The 21,117-nt window shown below is 49.4% G+C and overlaps 2 protein-coding genes across 11 annotated transcripts in view; one reads left to right on the top strand and one right to left on the bottom strand.

Annotated features, from left to right (window-relative positions):
- Window positions 1–226: 226 nt before the first annotated feature.
- Window positions 227–20,458, bottom strand: LOC143788327 (uncharacterized). Of its 3 annotated transcripts, none has more exons than XM_077277907.1 (4): window positions 20,355–20,458; window positions 15,178–15,294; window positions 6,851–8,993; window positions 227–1,866 (listed from the first exon to the last, which is right to left on the bottom strand). In XM_077277907.1, the coding sequence occupies exons 3-4, from the start codon at window positions 8,820–8,822 to the stop codon at window positions 1,127–1,129; spliced, it is 2,712 nt and encodes a 903-aa protein (XP_077134022.1). In that variant the 5' UTR covers window positions 8,823–8,993; window positions 15,178–15,294; window positions 20,355–20,458; the 3' UTR covers window positions 227–1,126. The 3 variants fall into 3 exon arrangements, with proteins under 3 accessions (XP_077134022.1, XP_077134021.1, XP_077134023.1); XM_077277906.1 differs by lacking the exon at window positions 20,355–20,458 and adding an exon at window positions 19,763–19,899; XM_077277908.1 differs by lacking the exon at window positions 20,355–20,458 and adding an exon at window positions 16,733–16,757.
- LOC143788328 (uncharacterized) overlaps window positions 19,827–21,117 on the top strand; it is a 65,644-nt gene continuing 64,353 nt past the window's right edge. For 3 of the 8 annotated variants that reach the window (XM_077277917.1, XM_077277916.1, XM_077277909.1), the window contains exon 1: window positions 19,892–20,039. In XM_077277917.1, the coding sequence (XP_077134032.1) occupies window positions 20,009–20,039 (31 nt within the window). In that variant the 5' untranslated portion in view covers window positions 19,892–20,008. Of the gene's footprint in view, window positions 20,040–21,117 lie in introns of all 8 variants that reach the window. The other 5 variants (XM_077277912.1, XM_077277915.1, XM_077277910.1 and 2 more) reach the window with 4 other exon arrangements.

Raw genomic sequence — 21,117 nt, 5'->3', positions numbered from 1 at the left:
GATGTCTGATTCCACTGTCAGCAGCACCCGGTGCATCCTTATCTCCTCTGACCTCACTGGTCGGGGCCCCCATGCACACTATTGGCGGGATCAGCTGACATTAGTCTAAGGTGTATAGGGGTCTTAATGATGACCATATAAGTAGACGACAAAAGGAAGCAGTGGTCCCACATTACTGAACTTAGCCGACGTGCTGATCTATAATTATAAGTCGATCACAGACACATCACAATTAAAATTCTTATTTACTTTAAAATTATAACAATTTACAAAGCAAAATTAAAACATTTCAGTTTTTTAGGATTTTTCACATATCTAAAAGTGCATTTAAAGCCGTTTTGTAAATGCTTAACTCTCACTGCGGGATAAGGGGACATGTGGACCCCCTTATCCAAAGCCACTGTGTATGAGCAGGCCCCCAGGAGAGCAGCGAACTGTAATAAGCTGTACATTATAAAGGACACCACTTACTATACACATTACATAGCATCCTCCGAAATCAGCCACTGAATTACAGCAGATCTCCGATATAGATAAAAGTAGGGGTCCCATAGTCGCCCCCAATACTTTACTTTTTCAAAGTGGTTTTCCAAGATATTAAAATTATTTTTATAAAATTATCGTAACAGTAAAAGATCACTGATCATATAAAACTGAACGTTCATAATTCCTATAGATTGATAATTAAAGAATGTCTCCCAATTCTAATAATAAAATCAACTTTGGAGCATATTTTTTTCTCAGGATGTTGCATTGTGCCGATCCTCTGTTACTCCTCTCGGAAATAAATAAACTGGTGTGTTACCATTCCTTCTGTCCATGCATCACATGTTGGAAGACGCCAAGAGGAATAGTAACACCTAGTTATCTATTTATTAATATAGTTACAGGAGGAAAGAGAGGAATGGTAAAATGCAAGCCTTTTAAAAAAAGCTCCAAAATCATCATTTCATGGAGGATACAAGTATTTTACCAAAACAGACAGATCAGCTCATGATTAAACCACCTTACAGCCCTCGAGAAAATTTCCATTACTTTGTATTCTCCATTTTTGCAAACCGGGATTGCATTATTCAGATATATGAAAGGCACGTTGGTGACAGCGAGCGTAAGGTCATCAAAAGCTTTAGTCTTCAATCTTAGGACAGACGCCATTCTCTATGGATTCCACGGGGAGTACGGGAAGAACGACGTGAGAGATGCGGCTCCACACCCCGCTCAGCTTGTCCACATCCATTTCATTGTGCGCACTGACTTCCGAGCTGGCGAACCGTTCCCAAAGGAAATCCTTCACCTTCTCTTCTACCTCAGAGAACGAAAGATCGGTCTGTAGAGACTGCTCCTCCAGGAGTACGGTGAGCACCAAGGCCACATCTTTGAAGGCGGCATTTTCGTGATCACAGTATTTATAGAGGATGAGTAAGGATCCGGACGGTAATGTTTCTAAGCGGTACAATACGGCTGCCCGACTGTCGGACTGGAATCCTACGCTCAGTTTATCATCCATCTTCATTTTGCTGGTGGCGCTGTCAGAATTCGACTCATCCGGTCCATATACCAATATCCACTTGGCTCTCAGGGAGTCGGCGTAGGACTTGGCCAGACGTTGGCTCGCACAAAGTAAGGTCTTTTCCCCATCGCGGGCGGCGGTGAGGATCAGTATAGAAGGTGTGCTGTGTTCAGACATGTTTAGGTGTTTCTGTAGTAGTTTTTGACTTCTAAACCACAAACCTTCATACTGTCCAGGGAAATCCTTCTTGAGACTTGCAAATTCTTTTAAAAAAATGTCAAGTGTGTTGTCACGGGGGATTGGTTGTTCTCTCTGTGTCAGGAGAGAATACACTAAGGCCAAAACCACACAACCACCTAAATGGAGAGGAGAGAGAAGAAAGTACATGTGAGTATGATCAGAAGAACGATACGTAATGTCGCCTATCAAAACAAGGTGGACTTGTAGCCATGTTAGGAATAATTAAAGGAAGTTTTTCAAAGTAATTTAAAAGAGGTTGTCCTCTACTTTTTCATGGATGACCTATCCTAAGGATAGGTCACCAATGTCTGATCGCCCGGGGTTCGACACCCCCGTCGATTAGCCATTATCGGTGGCAGCGGCCGCAAGCACTCACTTGCGGATCTGTTCCGTGTTCTCATAGTAGCCGCCACGGGGTACTACGCCTCTGCCTCCTACTTATTTGAATAGGAGGCAGATGTGCAATACCCAGCCTCGGCCGCTATGAGAAGCCGGCCAGCTTGGAAAGTGAGTGCTTCCGGACGGTGGCCTTCAACACCGATAACAACTGATCGGCGGGGGTGTTGGATATCGGACCCTAGTCCATCAGACATTGATGATCTATCCTAAGGATAAGTCATCAATAAAAAAAAAAAAGTAGTGGACAACTTCTTTAAAGGGGTTCTCTGATTCAGCTCACCTTCACATCTGGAAGCGAGTGGCAACGATGATGGTGCGTTGGCAGATGCCCGCCAGTATGGGAGCACCATTGCACCAGTCTTACACACGAATTTGATGACGCTAAGACATTAGCGTTGCTCACGTCCAGCTGTGAAAGTAAATGGTGCCCCAAAAAAACTTTTTTAAACCCAGACGTCCTCACTATTATCCCAGTCATAACCCTTGATTATGAGAGCAGCTGCAGCGACCAATCGATCACTGTGCCGCCGCTTCCCATCATGGCTGCTGCTTTCACACACAATCACCGCCCTTGCATCAACTCTTTACACTCCATCCATATTGGCCCCTCTGTCCTGGCCTCTCCTATGTATAGCACTCATGCTCTGTTCACATTGCTTAACAGTACAGATCCATTCAGTCCCACCATCCAACACAAGAGACGCTCTCACAAATCACTTAACCATCTGCTCACTCTTTCTATCCTCCTTCTCCTAGTTGCTGGAGACATCTCTCCGAACCCCGGCCCCCCATGTTATAGCCAGTCAAACCTCCCAACTGCTACACCCAGAAACCCCTCTAACCTTATTAATATTCCATGCATGCCTTCTGTCTCTTTCAATTGTGCTCTTTGGAATTCTCGCTCTGTGTGTAATAAACTCTCCTTCATTCATGACTTCTTCCTTTCTAATTCTCTTAATCTCCTGGCTCTTACTGAAACCTGGATCCAGCAGTCAGACACCACCGCTGCTGCTGCTCTCTCATTTGGTGGACTACACTTTTCTCATACCCCAAGATCAGACAACAGAGCAGGTGGAGGCGTTGGTCTGCTCCTTTCACCCAAATGTACCTTCCAAGTTATCCCCCAAGTACCCTCACTTGTATTCCCTTCCTTTGAGGTCCATGCTGTCAGATTCTACGTCCCCTTCTCCATGCGAGTGGCGGTGGTGTATCGTCCTCCCGGCCCCTCTCACCAGTTCCTGGATCATTTTGCCACCTGGCTTCCACACTTTCTCTCTTATGACACCCCCACCCTCATCATGGGTGATTTCAATATCCCAATTGCTTCTCCCCTCTCCCCATCTGCTTCTCACCTTTTATCTCTAACCTCCTCTTTCGGCCTCTCGCAGCATACTAACTCTCCAACACATGATGATGGAAACTCCCTTGATTTGGTCTTCTCCCGGCTTTGCTCACTGGATGATTTCACAAACTCCCCTCTCCCGCTCTCTGACCACAACCTTCTTTCATTCTCTATCAAGAACTGCCATCCCGCTCAGGTCATCCCCACTTTCCACACTTATAGAAACATACAGGCCATTAACACCCAGAAACTTATGAAGAACTTGCAGTCTTCATTGGCCCCAATCTCCTCCATCTCTTGTCCTGATTCTGCTCTGAAGCATTACAATGAAACCCTGCAAAGTGCCCTGGAAGAAGCTGCACCTCCTATACATAGAACAACTCGGCACAGACGGCGACAACCGTGGCACACGCTGCAAACACGTTTCCTGCAGCGGTGCTCCAGGTGCGCCGAACGTCTGTGGAGAAAATCTAATCTGCCCGAAGATTTCATCCATTATAAGTTCATGTTAAAAACATACAACTCTGCCCTTCACCTCTCCAAACAAACCTATTTCAACACCCTCATCACCTCGCTGTCCAATAACCCTAAACGTCTCTTTGACACTTTCCGGCCCTACTCAACCCAAGAGAGCAGGCCCCAACCACAGATCTCCACGCTGACGATCTGGCCAATTACTTCAAAGAAAAAATTGACCACATTCGACAGGAAATCATTTCCCAATCTCTTCATACCAAGCACTGTCCTCCCTCCCCCACTGCATCTAGTTCACTCTCTGACTTTGAACCAGTTACAGAAGAAGAAGTAAGCAGGCTCCTTGCATCTTCTCGCCCGACCACTTGCACCAGCGACCCCATTCCGTCGCATCTCCTCCAGTCCCTTTCCCCGGCTGTCACCTCTCACCTAACAAAAATATTCAACCTTTCCCTCACTTCCGGTATTTTTCCCTCCTCATTTAAGCATGCCATCATACATCCACTACTTAAAAAGCCCTCCCTCGATCAAAATTGTGCCGCTAATTATAGACCTGTCTCTAATCTTTCCTTCATCTCTAAACTCCTGGAACGCCTGGTCCACTCCCGTCTTACCCGCTATCTCTCAGATAATTCTCTTCTCGACCCTCTTCAATCTGGTTTCCGCTCTTTACACTCTACTGAAACTGCCCTCACTAAAGTCTCTAATGACCTACTAACAGCTAAATCTAATGGTCACTATTCCTTGCTAATTCTCTTGGATCTCTCCGCAGCATTCGACACTGTGGATCATCAGCTCCTCCTCACTATGCTCCGCTCCATCGGCCTCAAGGACACCGTTCTCTCTTGGTTCTCCTCCTATCTCTCTGGCCGATCCTTCACTGTTTGTTTTGCTGGTTCCTCCTCCTCTCACCTTCCCCTTACTGTTGGGGTTCCTCAAGGATCAGTCCTAGGCCCCCTCCTCTTCTCTTTGTATACTGCCCCTATTGGACAAACAATCAGTAGATTTGGTTTCCAGTACCATCTCTATGCTGACGACACCCAATTATATACCTCTTCTCCTGTTATCACGCCGACCTTTTTAGAAAACACCAGTGATTGTCTTACCGCTGTCTCTAACATCATGTCCTCCCTCTATCTGAAACTGAACCTGTCAAAAACTGAACTCCTCGTGTTCTCTCCCTCTACAAACCTACCTTTGCCCGACATTGCCATCTCTGTGTGCGGTTCCACCATTACTCCAAAGCAACATGCCCGCTGCCTTGGAGTCATCCTTGATTCCGAGCTTTCATTCACCCCCCACATCCGATCACTGGCTCGCTCTTCTTATCTGCATCTCAAAAACATTTCCAGAATTCGCCCTTTTCTTACTTTCGACTCTGCAAAAACTCTTACTGTCTCACTTATTCATTCTCGTCTGGACTATTGTAACTCTCTACTAATTGGCCTACCTTTTACCAGACTCTCCCCGCTCCAATCTGTCCTGAATGCTGCTGCCAGGATCATATTCCTCGCCAACCGTTACACCGATGCCTCTACCTTGTGCCAGTCATTACACTGGCTACCCATCCAATCCAGAATCCAGTACAAAACTACTACCCTCATCCACAAAGCACTCCATGGCTCAGCACCACCCTACATCTCCTCTCTGGTCTCAGTCTACCAACCTACCCGTGCCCTCCGCTCTGCTAATGACCTCAGGTTAGCATCCTCAATAATCAGAACCTCCCACTCCCGTCTCCAAGACTTTACACGTGCGGCGCCGATTCTTTGGAATGCACTACCTAGGTTAATACAATTAATCCCCAATCCCCACAGTTTTAAGCGTGCACTAAAAACTCATTTGTTCAGATTGGCCTACCGCCTCAACGCATTAACCTAATTATCCCTGTGTGGCCTATTAATAAAAAACAACAACATAATCACGTTCCTCCATCATGTTCTCATACACTTTATGCAGTTAATAGCCTCTGTGTCTGTACTGTTACATACTTAGGCAGTTAACTGGTTCATGCAGCTTTACATGAACACCCGAGCCTTACACTATGGCTGGTCCAAATAACTAAAGCAATTGTTACCATCCACCTCTTGTGTCTCCCCTTTTCCTCATAGTTTGTAAGCTTGCGAGCAGCAGGGCCCTCATTCCTCCTGGTATCTGTTTTGAACTGTGATTTCTGTTATGCTGTAATGTCTGTTGTCTGTATAAGTCCCCTCTATAAGTTGTAAAGCGCTGCGGAATATGTTGGCGCTATATAAATAAAATTATTATTATTATTATTATTATTCCCAAGAACTCTGATAAATAGCTGATTTTGCCAGGGCTAGGCATGGCCATCCTGACATTTCAGGGAAAAAGTATTGTTAGGACTTTATCACATGCGGCATTTTTGCAGATTTACAGTACCAGCAAAGTCAGTGATATTTCTCATTTTTTCCTTGCAAATTTGAACCATCAAAGTGTTTTCTAAAATCTGCAGGAAGTCAAATTCTTTCAACGTTTTTCTTCTATTCAAATGAATGGAAAAAAAATGCAAGCAAAAACAAGCATATTTAGGCAGCATTTTTTTCTGCCAACGCTCTGGTTTTTGCTGCAGAAAAATCTGCTGCATATGCTCAATGTGTGCATATAGCCTGACATTCAGCTAATTGGCCACCTATAGACTACTGTCAGGCGTATAATACTGCCCGTAGAGGAGACCCATGGAGACGACACCCATGGGTCCTAGTAGGACTATCAGCTGTAGAGCCAGTACACGGACATAACACCTGGGGAGAAACAATCAGGACTCACTTCTGGGACATGAGAACATTAATACTTTACATTTATCTGTTCATTGTCATCTCGTCACTCATCAGAGTGTAGTAACATTAGGGGACATTTCTTACCGATTATCATCCAAAGATAATTTGTAGCAGCTTTCTCTTTAGTGTCTGACAGTGGCTCTAGATCACCAGACTCGACCGTGGCGATTTGCTGTGACTCCGGCTGACCAGAGCTCGATGGCGATTTAGATCCTACACCAGAATAGGTCAAGAGTCTTCGCTTTAGCTGCGGAACAGGGGGGCTCGCCTGTGACTCTTCAGCCTCAGAAATCTCTGTTGAGGGGCTTGCCTGCAACACTTCAGCCTCAGAAGGCTTCGCTGGGGGGCTCACATGCGACACTTCAGCCTCAGAAGGCTTCGCTGGGGGGCTCGCCTGCGACACTTCAGCCTCAGAAGGCTTCGCTGGGGGGCTCGCCTGCGACACTTCAGCCTCAGAAGGCTTCGCTGGGGGGCTCGCCCGCGACAAGTCAGCCTCCCAAGGCTTCGCTGGGGGGCTCGCCTGCGACACTTCAGCCTCAGAAGGCTTTGCTGGGGGGCTCTCCTGCGACACTTCAGCCTCAGAAAGCTTCGCTGGGGGGCTCGCCTGCGACAAGTCAGCCTCACAAGGCTTCGCTGGGGGGCTTGCCTGTGACACTTCAGCCTCAGAAGGCTTTGCTGGGGGGCTCTCCTGCGACACTTCAGCCTCAGAAGGCTTCGCTGGGGGGCTCTCCTGCGACACTTCAGCCTCAGAAGGCTTCGCTGGGTGGCTCGCCTGTGACACGTCAGCCTCAGAATGCTTCGCTGGGGGGCTCGCCTGCGACACTTCAGCCTCAGAAGGCTTCGCTGGGGGGCTCGCCTGCGACACTTCAGCCTCAGAAGGCTTCGCTGGGGGGCTCGCCTGCGACACTTCAGCCTCAGAAGGCTTCGCTGGGGGGCTCGCCTGCGACACTTCAGCCTCAGAAGGCTTCGCTGGGGGGCTCGCCTGCGACACGTCAGTCTCAGAAGGCTTCGCTGGGGGGCTCGCCTGCGACACGTCAGTCTCAGAAGGCTTCGCTGGGGGGCTCGCCTGTGACCCTTCAGTCTCAGAAGGCTTCGCTGGGGGGCTCGCCTGCGACACTTCAGCCTCAGAAGGCTTCGCTGGGGGGCTTGCCTGCAACACGTCAGCCTCAGAAGGCTTCGCTGGGGGGCTCGCCTGCAACACGTCAGCCTCACAAGGCTTCGCTGGAGGGCTCGCCTGCGACACGTCAGCCTCACAAGGCTTCGCTGGGAGGCTAGCCTGCGACACGTCAGCCTCACAAGGCTTTGCTGGGGGGCTCTCTTGTGTCACTTCTGCTCCAGGAGAGTCATCTGTGCTGCTTGTCCGGGACTGTGCCTCATCCGACCCTCTGTCTGGGTCATTATCCTGCGACTTCTCTCTAGGACACTTGTCAGAGGTACTCGTCTGTGACTTTTCCACGCCAGAGGACTTGACTATGATAATTGCATCTGAATGTTCCTCACCCGATGACTTATCTTCGGAGCTCGCTGGTGATTGTGTCTGATCTGAATACTTCCCTGTATCATTCAATTCTGACTTCTCATCAGCGAAACTCTTATTTGTGGCTCCCAATTGTAACTGTGGTTCACCAGAAGAATAATTTGCGGTGTCAATCTGTGATTCTGGATGACCAGCTATGTATGTGGTTCCCACCTGTGACTCTGCCTCAGCTAAAGAATTGTCCACAGTATTCACCGGTGGCTTTTCCACACCAGAAGACTCAGCTGCACTGCTTGCATATGGTTTTTCCATGCCAGGAGACATGTCCGTGGTGCTTGCCTGTGACTGTAGCTCCCCTGAATTGTCTGTCTGGGATTCTAACTCAGCAAAAGATTTGTCTGTGGCATTGACCCGTGGCTTTCCATCTCCAAAAGACTTGTCCATGATGTCAACTGATGATTCTTCCCTATCAGAAGACGTCTCTGCAGCCTTTGCACGTGTCTCTGGCTTGCCAGAAAACTGTTCTGTGCTGCCCACCGGTGTCTTTTCCTCTCCTGAGGACATGTTTTTCCAGCTCATCGGTGACTTTGACTGACCAGAAGGTTTGTCCTCAGCATCCACGTGTGACACTGCGGTGATTGTGACGTGTAATAGTGCACGAGTATCCAGAAAATAAAAGGAGCTTTGTTTATGGGGAATAAACGTCCAATCTGGTTCTCTATTTCATTATAGTCGCTCATACAATGGAATCTATGTAAGGGGAACAAGAAGAAGGAAAAAAAAAAGGTTAAAAATATTCAGTTGTGAAACTGGCGGTGTTAACAAATCTTAACTTTCATTAATACTGAAAACTTTGATCCCTATGAGCTATAACCCTTATTTCTGTTAGAGGACGTCTGCTGTACGGGTCGCTGTATGTTCTCCCCAGGATGTGCACGGAGGCATATTGAGGCCATGAGGGTGCATTGCAGTCACATAGCTGTGATTGCAATTGTGAGGCAGTCACCGATGTCACAGGTAGGGGTCACTGTGGGTTTTTCCCCAGGATGTGCACGGTGGCGTATGGAGGCCATGAGAATGCATTGCAGACTGCATGATGGTAGTTGTGCAGTCCATTTCATCCCAGGCCCGAGTTTTACATGTGGCTGAAGGCCACATATAGCAGTTAAAATCCCTGCAGGAAAGGATTTGGGTGTGTCAGGGTCAGAGTAATCAGTCTGGTGTATGCTAGAGGGCAGAGTAGTTGGCTCTGCAGAGCTCCTGCGTGAGGCAACTCAAGCAAGTGGAGCCAAGCAGCCAAGGGAGCTGAGACGCTTGGCACAGGCATGCACAGCGGTGCAGTCGCCCACGGTGACCGGTGTCGGAGGTGGACTGTCGTGTGCCCGGTGACGAACCGGAGGTAGACTGTCCTGTGTCCAGAGGAGGACAGGCGTGTTTAGTGACTGTCAACAGAAGGATATGGTGCCCGGCTGTGACTCGGAGGATATTGTGTACTGTGCAAAGCTGTGAGTAGAACATTAACACGGTGGTGCAGTCGCCCATGGCAACCGGTCAGAGGAGGACTGTCGTGTTTAGTGACTGTAATCCAGGGAATATGTGCCCGGCTGCGATCTGGAGGTTATCGTGTGCTGTGTTTATATGAGCTGGAAATTAATGCTGTGAAGTAAACGCATTAAGGAGACTTTTGTTTGGAACTTTGCTGGGTCACTGCCTCATCATTGCATAAGTGTGCTACACACATATACACACACTCGCCACTTGTTCTCCTGAATTGGTGTTTGTTTTTTTCCTGCGCCTCTCTATTCCCGAGATATGGTGTCCCCTCCCATGATTCGCATGAAGACCCCCACAAGGAAGAGTTGAGAAGCGACAATTTAGTTGCTATTAAAGTTTGCTATAAAATGTTACTTTTTATTGCTACTTGCCAGGGGGATCGGCCACTTCTGCTGTCTAAAAGCAGTGACCAAATGTGCTCAGTGCTGACAAGTTCTTTTGGTGCTGAACTTTTAATTACTGCAATGGGACTGGGGGTCGGCCGGGATAGCACCGATCTTGGCTTGCTTCAGTCTCACTGCTGCAAAGTTGCTTACAGCATCGAGATACAACATCTGGCTGCTGGCCCGAACTGTCAATCAGGAGCATTCATCCCCCTCAAGCCCCAGAAATCAAAAGGCTGGGGAGCTGTTCATTCCTGGATTTAAAAAGATGGGTGCATCCCTTTAAAAGGAATCTGTCAGTAGGATCAACCCTCCTAAGCCGCCTATATAGGCATGTAGATCATAGGAAGCTGAAGAAAATGATACCTTGATATCTGCGATCTGATGTCTTATTCCAAAGAAATCCACGTTTTTTTTTTATATGTAAATGATGTAAATGAGCCATTAAGATCTATGGGCCGGACAAAGATCTCAGTGAGAATCTGCCTCCAGAGCTTATTGTAAATAAAAGGAGGCGTTACTATTGTGAGACATGTAGATCAGGAGAGCAGACTGTCAGTCATTACATGTCTCACACTGGTAATGCCTCCTTTCATGGAAAATAAGCTTTGGAGGCTGATTCTCAGGGAGATCTATGTTCGGCCCATAGATCTTAACAGCTCATTTACATATTAAGAAACAAGTGGATTTCTCTAGAATAAGACTTATTTTGCGAATGGAAATCTAAACAAATTGGAACGTTTGGAAATTAGGTTCTTCTTTAGATACTTTTCCCCCACTTGTCCCCATCTGTAGGTGGGCTTACTTTGTACCACTAGCATGCAAATTTTGCAGTCTTTTAAACCAGACTACTGTCATTAGGGACGGACACTTGTCATACGCATTTAAAAAAAAAGGGTCTAAAACACAGAATACACTAAACATTTTTACCATGATTTACTTTTGCCGTTTTTACACCAGCTTCTCCATATTTTTATAATGTGGGCATAGCGCAGCGGGAGGGGGCTTAGTGGAGCATGGCTGACATATTCATCAGCACTTACACCACTAGAGTGCGGTAAATTATGACAGAAAAATATTAGCGAAAAGTAGGAATTTAAAACATAACATTTATTAAACCATTAAAAGGTTCCAAGACACAGCCAAACTTATATAACTAGAGCCCTAACAAGACCTGCCAGACAACCCAACAAGTTCAGACAAGGCACCAATTGTCTGCACTTGCTACCTAGTCATCCACTTAAGGTTGCAGCAATTATCGCATCTGTATGAGCCACGTTTTCCTGTCCAACCACGAGCCCGTTGTCTGTGGTCTGCAGTATAGGCTGAGCACCAGTGGATCCCCTATGGACCCCCTCCGGTAAGTCACCCTGGTTGTTGGTGGAACAAGTCCACTAAGATTCGGGTCAGCCAGCAAGAATCTCCAATGTTTCTTAAGTACGCTAAATATTCTGTCAGCCTGGGTGTTGTAGGTGCCTATGACCCTGATGTCATTGGTCCCTCTTATTTCAGGGTCTTCGGGCTCATGTTCCATGATCAGAGATCATCTATTTCTACCAATCGCGTGGTAGTAGAATTGTTCAGTGACCGGTTCATCTTTCTAGGAATCTCCTGTGAAGGTCCCGCGTCAGTGTCCTAAACTCACGTGTGTGGGTACAGTTCCTCTTGATGTGGAGGAACTGCCCTTTGGGTATACCCTTCCCGAGGGCTGATGGTTGGTGACTGGTCCATTTCAGAAGACTATTAGTGGCAGTCGGCAGTAAGTGCGTGGCCATCTTCCTCCTTGCGCAGGTCCAAGAAGGCAATTTCTCTATGATTCCACTCACAGGTAAATCTAAGGGTGATGGAGCTAGTATTGAGGAACTCAACAAAGGAGAGGAATTCTGCCCCTGAGCCAGACCACAGAACAAAGATGTCATCAATGTACCTGGCCCAGAGGCCGATATATGGATGCCACCAAGCTCTCCTGATCCTCAAATACTGTGGTTTCCTCCCACCAGCCCAGGAGCAGATCAGCGTAAGTGGGAGCAAAGGGGCTCCCCATCGCAGTTCCCCTGAGCTGGTGGAGGTACTTCCTGCATAGTGCCCCTACATCAATGGATGCCATGATCACAGGACTATCCACTAGCACATACTCCAATCCCGCACATGAGATGGGTGGGCAGCCACGAACGGTCACAAAACCCTGTCGATGTACTGTACACCCCCACGTTCTGTATGATAGCGACTATGTCTGACAATATCGGGCAGCCCTTAAGTGGCTCCAGGCCCTTGTGTATTTTAGGTAAGGCATAAAACATGGGGCTGGTAGGTCCAGCAGGGACGAGGAATTTGTACTCATTCTCAGAGATGAGCAATTTTCCCTAGCCACTTTGAGAATAGTCATAAGGTCTTTCATGAAAGTATGTGTGGGACTTGCAGGTAACACTTCATATGAGAAATGGTCACTCAGGATCGATTGGCACGTATCCAAGTACTTTTGGTGATCCAATAGTACAAGGTTGCCCCCCTTATCGGATGGCTTAATGATTAGATTGCAATTCCTTTCAAGATTGCTAAGGGCAGAGAGTTCACCTTCAGATACACTGGACATCTAATTGGGGGTTTTCCATGGAATTCTACACAGGTTGTCTTCAACCAGCTTAAGGAATATGTTGATGGTAGTATAGTCCTTATTTTGTAGGCATCTGTGTGCTTCTCCTTTTGAGGTTGGTGAAAGGACCATCATCGATACATTTTTGGTTCACCTATAGCAGTCCCAATAGGGCTTGATAGCCAGCAATGTCCTCATCGGAGAGACCTAGTTGGTGACACTGTTCCCTATTATGATTCTGAAAGAAGAGTTTCCATTTTAGATTCCTACAGAAAATATTCAAAACCTTAACCCATTTAAAGCAATCATAGTCATTGGCAGGTACAAAGTTGAGTCCCTTACGTAGTAACCAATATTCCTCCTTAGTCGGATTATATCACTTCTCCGTGAGCTATTGATGCCTTTGCCTCAGGTCATATCCTGATGGGGCTCTCTGCTCTAAAAAAAGAGGAATGTGAGGAAGAGGAAGGTGGAGATCTGTTTCCATTTGAAGGAAAAAAGGGATCCCTCCATGTTCCTCCTTGTCTGTTGGGACCTCCTGGATGCTTCCATCTGGGTCTGGAGTGTCTACCCCTGCCACGAGGGTCCCCTCTAAAGTTTGCCTCCCCTTGTACGATACAATACACTTTATTGATCCCTAGGGAAATTATGGTATTGTCAGTGTCAGATGTATCTGAACCTGACGATGACACCTCTGTCGGTGACGTTTGAAAATTATATCCCCGATTCTCTGTGAATTCTGTCAGATCCCTGGAAAACTGAGGGTGTTTCCTGTCCTTCCTTAATTAGTGAATGAAATGTCTTCACTGGTGTTTGCAGTAAACTTTCACGTCTACTAAAGTCAGGGTCTTGTTTGAGTTTCAAGAGTTTTTCAATTTATTCGTTAAGTTTTGTACCGAAAGTTTCTTCCTGGTCATTGTTGGTCCGGTCAAATCACCACAGAACTGTGTCAAAATCTGACAATAATTGGCAACATTGCGACAAACCCATGACAATATGCCCCAACTTCATGGTAATTGTACACTACTGTTATGACCTGGTGGTTACGGAGAAGCACTGATATGACCTGGTGGGTAAAATGAATCATGGGACAAGCTCTGAGGAGGTGGTAGCTTTACTGACCGCAGTTCCTAATCCTAACACCAACACTAGAAATAGCCGTGGAGTGTTCCTGACTCTCCCTAGACACCTCGTCACAGCCCAAGAACTAACTACCCCTAAAGATGGAAAACAGAAAACTATCTTGCCTCAGAGAAATTCCCAAAAGGAAAGATAGCCCCCCACAAATATTAACTGTGAGTAGAGAGGGAAATGACATACACAGAAATGAAAACAGATTTTAGCAAAAGAGGCCAATTCTAATCTAGATAGACAGAAATAGAAAAGGATACTGTGCGGTCAGTATTAAAAAACTAAAAATCCACGCAGAGTTTACAAAAATGATCTCCACACCGACTCACGGTGTGGAGGGGCAAATCTGCTTCCCCAGAGCTTCCAGCTAGCGTGAATATTTCATAATGACAAGCTGGACAAAAAGAAACATAACTTAGACTGAGCAGTAAAGTCCAAAGCAAATGGACAACCAAAGAACTAGCAAGAACTTATCTTATGCTGAAATGGACAGGCCATCAGAGAAATCCAAGGAGAGATCTGAATCCAACCCAGAGAGCATTGACAGCTGGCATGGACTACAGACCAGAGCCAAGTTAAATAGCAAGGCCAGGGGAGCCGATTAGTGAAAGCAGCTGCTGCGGCTAAACTCAAGGAGCAGCAGTTCCACTCGAAACCACCAGAGGGAGCCCAATGGCAGAACTCACAAAAGTACCATTCATAACCACAGGAGGGAGCCCAAGAACGGAATTCACAACACACTATGCATTGACCGCGCAATGTGAATATAGGCAATTTGAGTCCTTTTAGGTCGGGAACAGGGACCATCCACCTGCAGCACCCAATAGTGGCGAGCCTACAACTCCCATCCATGCCCTGACTAGCTGACACTACCAGGATCATGCTGAGAGCTGTCGTTTTACAGCAGTCGGACATCACTTGTTGCTGACCTCTGCTCTAGAGGGAGGATAATTTACACATTGCTCACATACAGATACAATGTACTAAGGTTACAACGAGAAAGTATTCTTATTTTTCCTTTGTAGTCTAATAAGAGGACGTCTCATCATGACAACACTTTGATCCTATAAAGTCGCGATTGCCACAAGTTAGGACAGCTAAGACTGCGGGAAGGAATTGATGGTGGCTGTATATTTCCCCTGCAGAGCTGTGCTTGGTCTTCCAGGGCAATGCATGCTATACGTACACCCCTCTGGTGATATCACTGCAGGACCAGGCGTAATTGTCACGGGGAACACAACATATAATAGTGATATTAGAGATTGATTCCTACCCTTATATATCAGGAGTCCCCCTCGGAGCAGACACTCATCAAGCAATCCTCCGTGCCGTGAATACAAGGCGTAATTATGCAGACCTGTTGTACAAGATTCTTGCGTCTCTGCAGCTTCTGAAACAGAAGCAAAAGTAATGCAAGAATAAGAGAAGCAGAAAGGTGCAGTCTGACCTTCAATCTAAAGTGTGGAGGTAAAAAAGGGAAGGGTGGGATGGGAGACCAGCAATAGATTATATAGCTGGTAACACTGATAGCAGGTGACAAAGCAAACAGGCTGAGAATATGAGAAAAAAAGCTGCAATAATATCCAATAAAAACAGCATCAAACAAAATGCACAAACCATATACTGCACGGTATCACGCTCCTTGCAGGGTGACGTATATTGGAATATGTAGTCGCGTACACATTGCAAAATAATAAAAATAAAGGTATAAACTCATACACTCTCATGGCGTACGTCTGAGCCAAGAGCTATGGATATGGGTGTGAACATGACTTTATAATCCAGCACAGATTTAAATACACACATAAAGTCTGTGCAGTTCATGATCGGCAATGGGTTTTAGAGAGCCAAGCCCGTTGAGGAGGAACGAGGCGCCATTGCATTGCAAGTACAGACATGTACATACATGGAGGATGTTCTGCGGTCTCATCTGCACAAAGGTCTGTAGGTATCTGGACATGTGTAAATGGGGCAATGATATGGAGGATGTGGTTAATCAAGGATATCATGGGCCCACTACCATGCTGGTGCAGCTCAGGCTCCATAAAAGCATAGCGAGGGCAAAGCTCACACTCTTAGGAGTTGTCATCAGACATGTATTTTTCAAAAGAATCTGAAGCTGAAATTTGAGGCCGATACTTGGATTTCAGCCAAAGGATCCATTGTAATTCAGTGGGGTAGTCGGAGTTTTCTGTGCAGAAATCACGCAAATAATGAACATTCTGCAGATTTTAAAATCCACAGCGAGATCACGATCCTGCACTGATTTTTTTAATGTATGTAAATAGGGAATTAAATAGCTATTCCCTTGGAGCCCTGAGAACCTTCTTCTTCATGCCGGAATCTGCAGCTGCTCTCTTAATAAGCCGTCCTGGCATTATGTCTTGTGTGTCACCCTGCAACAGTGATACAGAAGCAAAGAAGGTAAAAAAGAAACAGATGACGAGCCAGGGATGCCAACGAGTAGAAGATGGTTCTCATGCCTCCTGCCCAGAAGCCACAGAGTATTGAACTGGCCACTGGACTGGATCTTGTGAATTTATTGGAATAACTACGGTATATTGATGACTTATCCTTCACATAGGCCATCAATACCAAATTCCAGGGAACCCCTTAAATAAAAGTGGCAGCACATCAGCATTCTGAGCAGTTTATTCATGCCAGCGACGGATGGGTGGCATGATGGACACCAGTGCCAAATAGATCTCACTTACAATGCCAGTCATGGCAGCCATCATATACCTGACACAATAGTACAGCATGGATGCTATAAATTATGGAGTAGCGGCACAGATGTGAGCACTGCCCAATACATATCCCAAGCGCACCTTTTTTGAAAGGAGAGTCCTGACTTTTGATCCACAAAATTAGTAGATTTTCTTCATAAATTGTCAGTCCAATTACTGAATGCATTCTCTGCGGCCTGCAAAAGGTGTCTGGTATATCGCTATTCTGTACATATATGCAGGACAGTGACAGACACCCCGCCGACAACGGGTCACGCGAGTGACAGACACCCCGCCGACACCAGATCACGCGAGTGACAGACACCCCGCCAACACCGGGTCACGCGAGTGACAGACACCCCGCCGCCGGGTCACGCGAGTGACAGACACCCCGCCAACACCGGGTCACGCGAGTGACAGACACCCCGCCAACACCGGGTCACGAGAGTGACAGACACCCCGCCAACACCGGGTCACGCGAGTGACAGACACCCCGCCAACACCGGGTCACGCGAGTGACAGACACCCCGCCAACACCGGGTCACGCGAGTGACAGACACCCCGCCAACACCGGGTCACGCGAGTGACAGACACCCCGCCAACACCGGGTCACGCGAGTGACAGACACCCCGCCAACACCGGGTCACGCGAGTGACAGACACCCCGCCGACACCAGATCACGCGAGTGACAGACACCCCGCCAACACCGGGTCACGCGAGTGACAGACACCCCGCCGCCGGGTCACGCGAGTGACAGACACCCCGCCAACACCGGGTCACGCGAGTGACAGACACCCCGCCAACACCGGGTCACGAGAGTGACAGACACCCCGCCAACACCGGGTCACGCGAGTGACAGACACCCCGCCAACACCGGGTCACGCGAGTGCCAGACACCCCGCCAACACCGGGTCACGCGAGTGACAGACACCCCGCCAACACCGGGTCACGCGAGTGACAGACACCCCGCCAACACCGGGTCACGCGAGTGACAGACACCCCGCCAACACCGGGTCACGCGAGCGACAGACACCCCGCCAACACCGGGTCACGCGAGCGACAGACACCCCGCCAACACCGGGTCACGCGAGTGACAGACACCCCGCCGACAACGGGTCACGCGAGTGACAGACACCCCGCCGACACCAGATCACGCGAGTGACAGACACCCCGCCAACACCGGGTCACGCGAGTGACAGACACCCCGCCGCCGGGTCACGCGAGTGACAGACACCCCGCCAACACCGGGTCACGCGAGTGACAGACACCCCGCCAACACCGGGTCACGAGAGTGACAGACACCCCGCCAACACCGGGTCACGCGAGTGACAGACACCCCGCCAACACCGGGTCACGCGAGTGACAGACACCCCGCCAACACCGGGTCACGCGAGCGACAGACACCCCGCCAACACCGGGTCACGCGAGTGACAGACACCCCGCCAACACCGGGTCACGCGAGTGACAGACACCCCGCCAACACCGGGTCACGCGAGTGACAGACACCCCGCCAACACCGGGTCACGCGAGCGACAGACACCCCGCCAACACCGGGTCACGCGAGTGACAGACACCCCGCCAACACCGGGTCACGCGAGTGACAGACACCCCGCCGACAACGGGTCACGCGAGTGACAGACACCCCGCCGACACCAGATCACGCGAGTGACAGACACCCCGCCAACACCGGGTCACGCGAGTGACAGACACCCCGCCGCCGGGTCACGCGAGTGACAGACACCCCGCCAACACCGGGTCACGAGAGTGACAGACACCCCGCCAACACCGGGTCACGAGAGTGACAGACACCCCGCCAACACCGGGTCACGCGAGTGACAGACACCCCGCCAACACCGGGTCACGCGAGTGACAGACACCCCGCCAACACCGGGTCACGCGAGTGACAGACACCCCGCCAACACCGGGTCACGCGAGTGACAGACACCCCGCCAACACCGGGTCACGCGAGCGACAGACACCCCGCCAACACCGGGTCACGCGAGCGACAGACACCCCGCCAACACCGGGTCACGCGAGCGACAGACACCCCGCCAACACCGGGTCACGAGAGCGACAGACACCCCGCCAACACCGGGTCACGAGAGCGACAGACACCCCGCCAACACCGGGTCACGCGAGTGACAGACACCCCGCCAACACCGGGTCACGCGAGTGACAGACACCCCGCCAACACCGGGTCACGAGAGTGACAGACACCCCGCCAACACCGGGTCACGAGAGTGACAGACACCCCGCCAACACCGGGTCACGCGAGTGACAGACACCCCGCCAACACCGGGTCACGCGAGTGACAGACACCCCGCCAACACCGGGTCACGCGAGTGACAGACACCCCGCCAACACCGGGTCACGCGAGTGACAGACACCCCGCCAACACCGGGTCACGAGAGTGACAGACACCCCGCCAACACCGGGTCACGCGAGTGACAGACACCCCGCCAACACCGGGTCACGCGAGTGACAGACACCCCGCCAACACCGGGTCACGCGAGTGACAGACACCCCGCCAACACCGGGTCACGCGAGTGACAGACACCCCGCCAACACCGGGTCACGCGAGTGACAGACACCCCGCCAACACCGGGTCACGAGAGCGACAGACACCCCGCCAACACCGGGTCACGCGAGTGACAGACACCCCGCCAACACCGGGTCACGCGAGTGACAGACACCCCGCCAACACCGGGTCACGCGAGTGACAGACACCCCGCCAACACCGGGTCACGCGAGTGACAGACACCCCGCCAACACCGGGTCACGCGAGTGACAGACACCCCGCCAACACCGGGTCACGCAAGAGACACCTCACCGGCATCGGGGGTCACAGTCTCTTTTAGACCTGATGGAGCGGGTGACACCCTCGGCCAGGCATTATGTACAAGATGCATTTATAAAATGGTCTCACTTGATGGATCTGATCACCACATAATCCGCTACGCCCCAGCCCCCCTGGTGCCCCTCTATGCAGGCACAGGTTTTGCTTATTACTAGGGAGACTCTGTTCGTCCAGCAGAGCGCCCCCAGCAGGACGCACCCTGAGCACCGCCGGTAGTGATGGCAGTGGTGCACCCGGCCGTGTAATGCCCCGGGGCTGCGCACATCGCTCCGTACCTGCCGTCAGCGCCGCCCTCCCCGCTTTCTCATCTTCATTTACTTTCGATATTTTCCAGCAGACTGAAACTTGCAGCACACCGGAAGTGCCTACAGCCTGTGTACTGCGGCTTCATTCCCGGTACAGAGCAAATCTCCGTCCCCCGGAAACATTAAACCAGGAAGTCAGGCGCAGAGAACACTCCCCGCACTTCAGTGACTATCGTGTAGCGGATACTCCGTTGGTTGTATTAAAGAGCGGGAAAGATGAGTGCTCGGAGGAGAGCAGGGACTGCCGGTGAGTGCTCGGGCCGGGGAGAGGGGCCTGTGCCTGGACGGGGATGGTGGCAACTGGTGACAACTAGCTGCGAAGACGAGAGAGCGGCAGTGCCGCCATCGGCCGGGCCAGATATAGGGGGTGACTACGTCACTGCTGCTGTGATACGGGGGGATTTCCGGGTGACCCTGGGATCAGACGCTTATAATCCCCGTAATCTGATTTTGCAGTGACTTTTGCTCCTTTTCCCTCCAGATTTCTGGCGTCACCAGATGTCACATTACAATCCGCATACGCTAATCCGTCTCTTAGATCTGATGAGGCCGGTGTACTTACTTTGGCTAATGACAGCGGTCATGTAATGAGTGTGTCAGTCCATCAAGCAGGAAAGCTTTCATTGTGACGTGGGTTATGGGTGTCAGTACACCGGCCTCATCGGGTCTAAAGTGTTTGTGTTGTGAATGTGGGTGGCAGATCCGTTTTCAGCCTCCTTCACTGGTCTGCTAATTGTTTACAGGTTACTGCAATGACGTCACGACTGTGACCGCTGCAGCCAATCACTGAGCATGGTGATGGGAGTAAACCTTTTATGTTTAACCCTTTGTAATCTAGCAGGTGCAAATGGGTCTCTGGCTGTCAGAAGTGGTCGAGATCCTGGGAAGAAGACAGGAGAGGTTTATTACCGCTTCCATCTTCTTTTTTGCCGACTACGCAGAGCGCTGTGTCGTGTACAGAAGCATCAGCAGTGTGAGCGCTTCTATAAGACCTGGTGGTCACTTGATCACCGGGGGGTCTGCCGCTACAGCAGAGCAGCTGGGTCCTAGCACACCTGGATCAGCTCAGCCTGTGACTTTTTTCACTTTTAATGGGAGTTTCACCCCTGTAACTGGGGCTTCTATGGATGCCCCAGTTACAGGGGGAAAAAATGAACAATAAAGGGAAAAAAGATGGTTCCTTTGATCTTTTATTATCTCTTGGGGGATAAGTTATCTAACAAAAAAAAGGGTGTGTGTGTGTGTGTATATATTTAATCTGGGAAAATAAATATATTTCTAATTTCAAAAACTTTAAGGCTATGTGCACACGTTCTGGATTTCTT

Source organism: Ranitomeya variabilis, chromosome 8, assembly GCF_051348905.1.
Source record: "Ranitomeya variabilis isolate aRanVar5 chromosome 8, aRanVar5.hap1, whole genome shotgun sequence".
In the NCBI taxonomy this organism is placed as follows: Eukaryota; Metazoa; Chordata; class Amphibia; order Anura; family Dendrobatidae; genus Ranitomeya; species Ranitomeya variabilis.
Note: the sequence above shows the minus strand (reverse complement) of the source record. Positions and strands in the feature narration are given on the sequence as shown.

Bases quoted from the DNA above. Each gene is read 5' to 3' on its own strand.
- LOC143788327 (XM_077277907.1), bottom strand. From the start codon at position 8,822: ATGAGCTGGAAAAACATGTCCTCAGGAGAGGAAAAGACACCGGTGGGC. The intron at 1,867-6,850 runs GTAAGAAATGTC...CTCTCCATTTAG, and splicing joins TTATCTTTGGATGATAATCG to GTGGTTGTGTGGTTTTGGCC.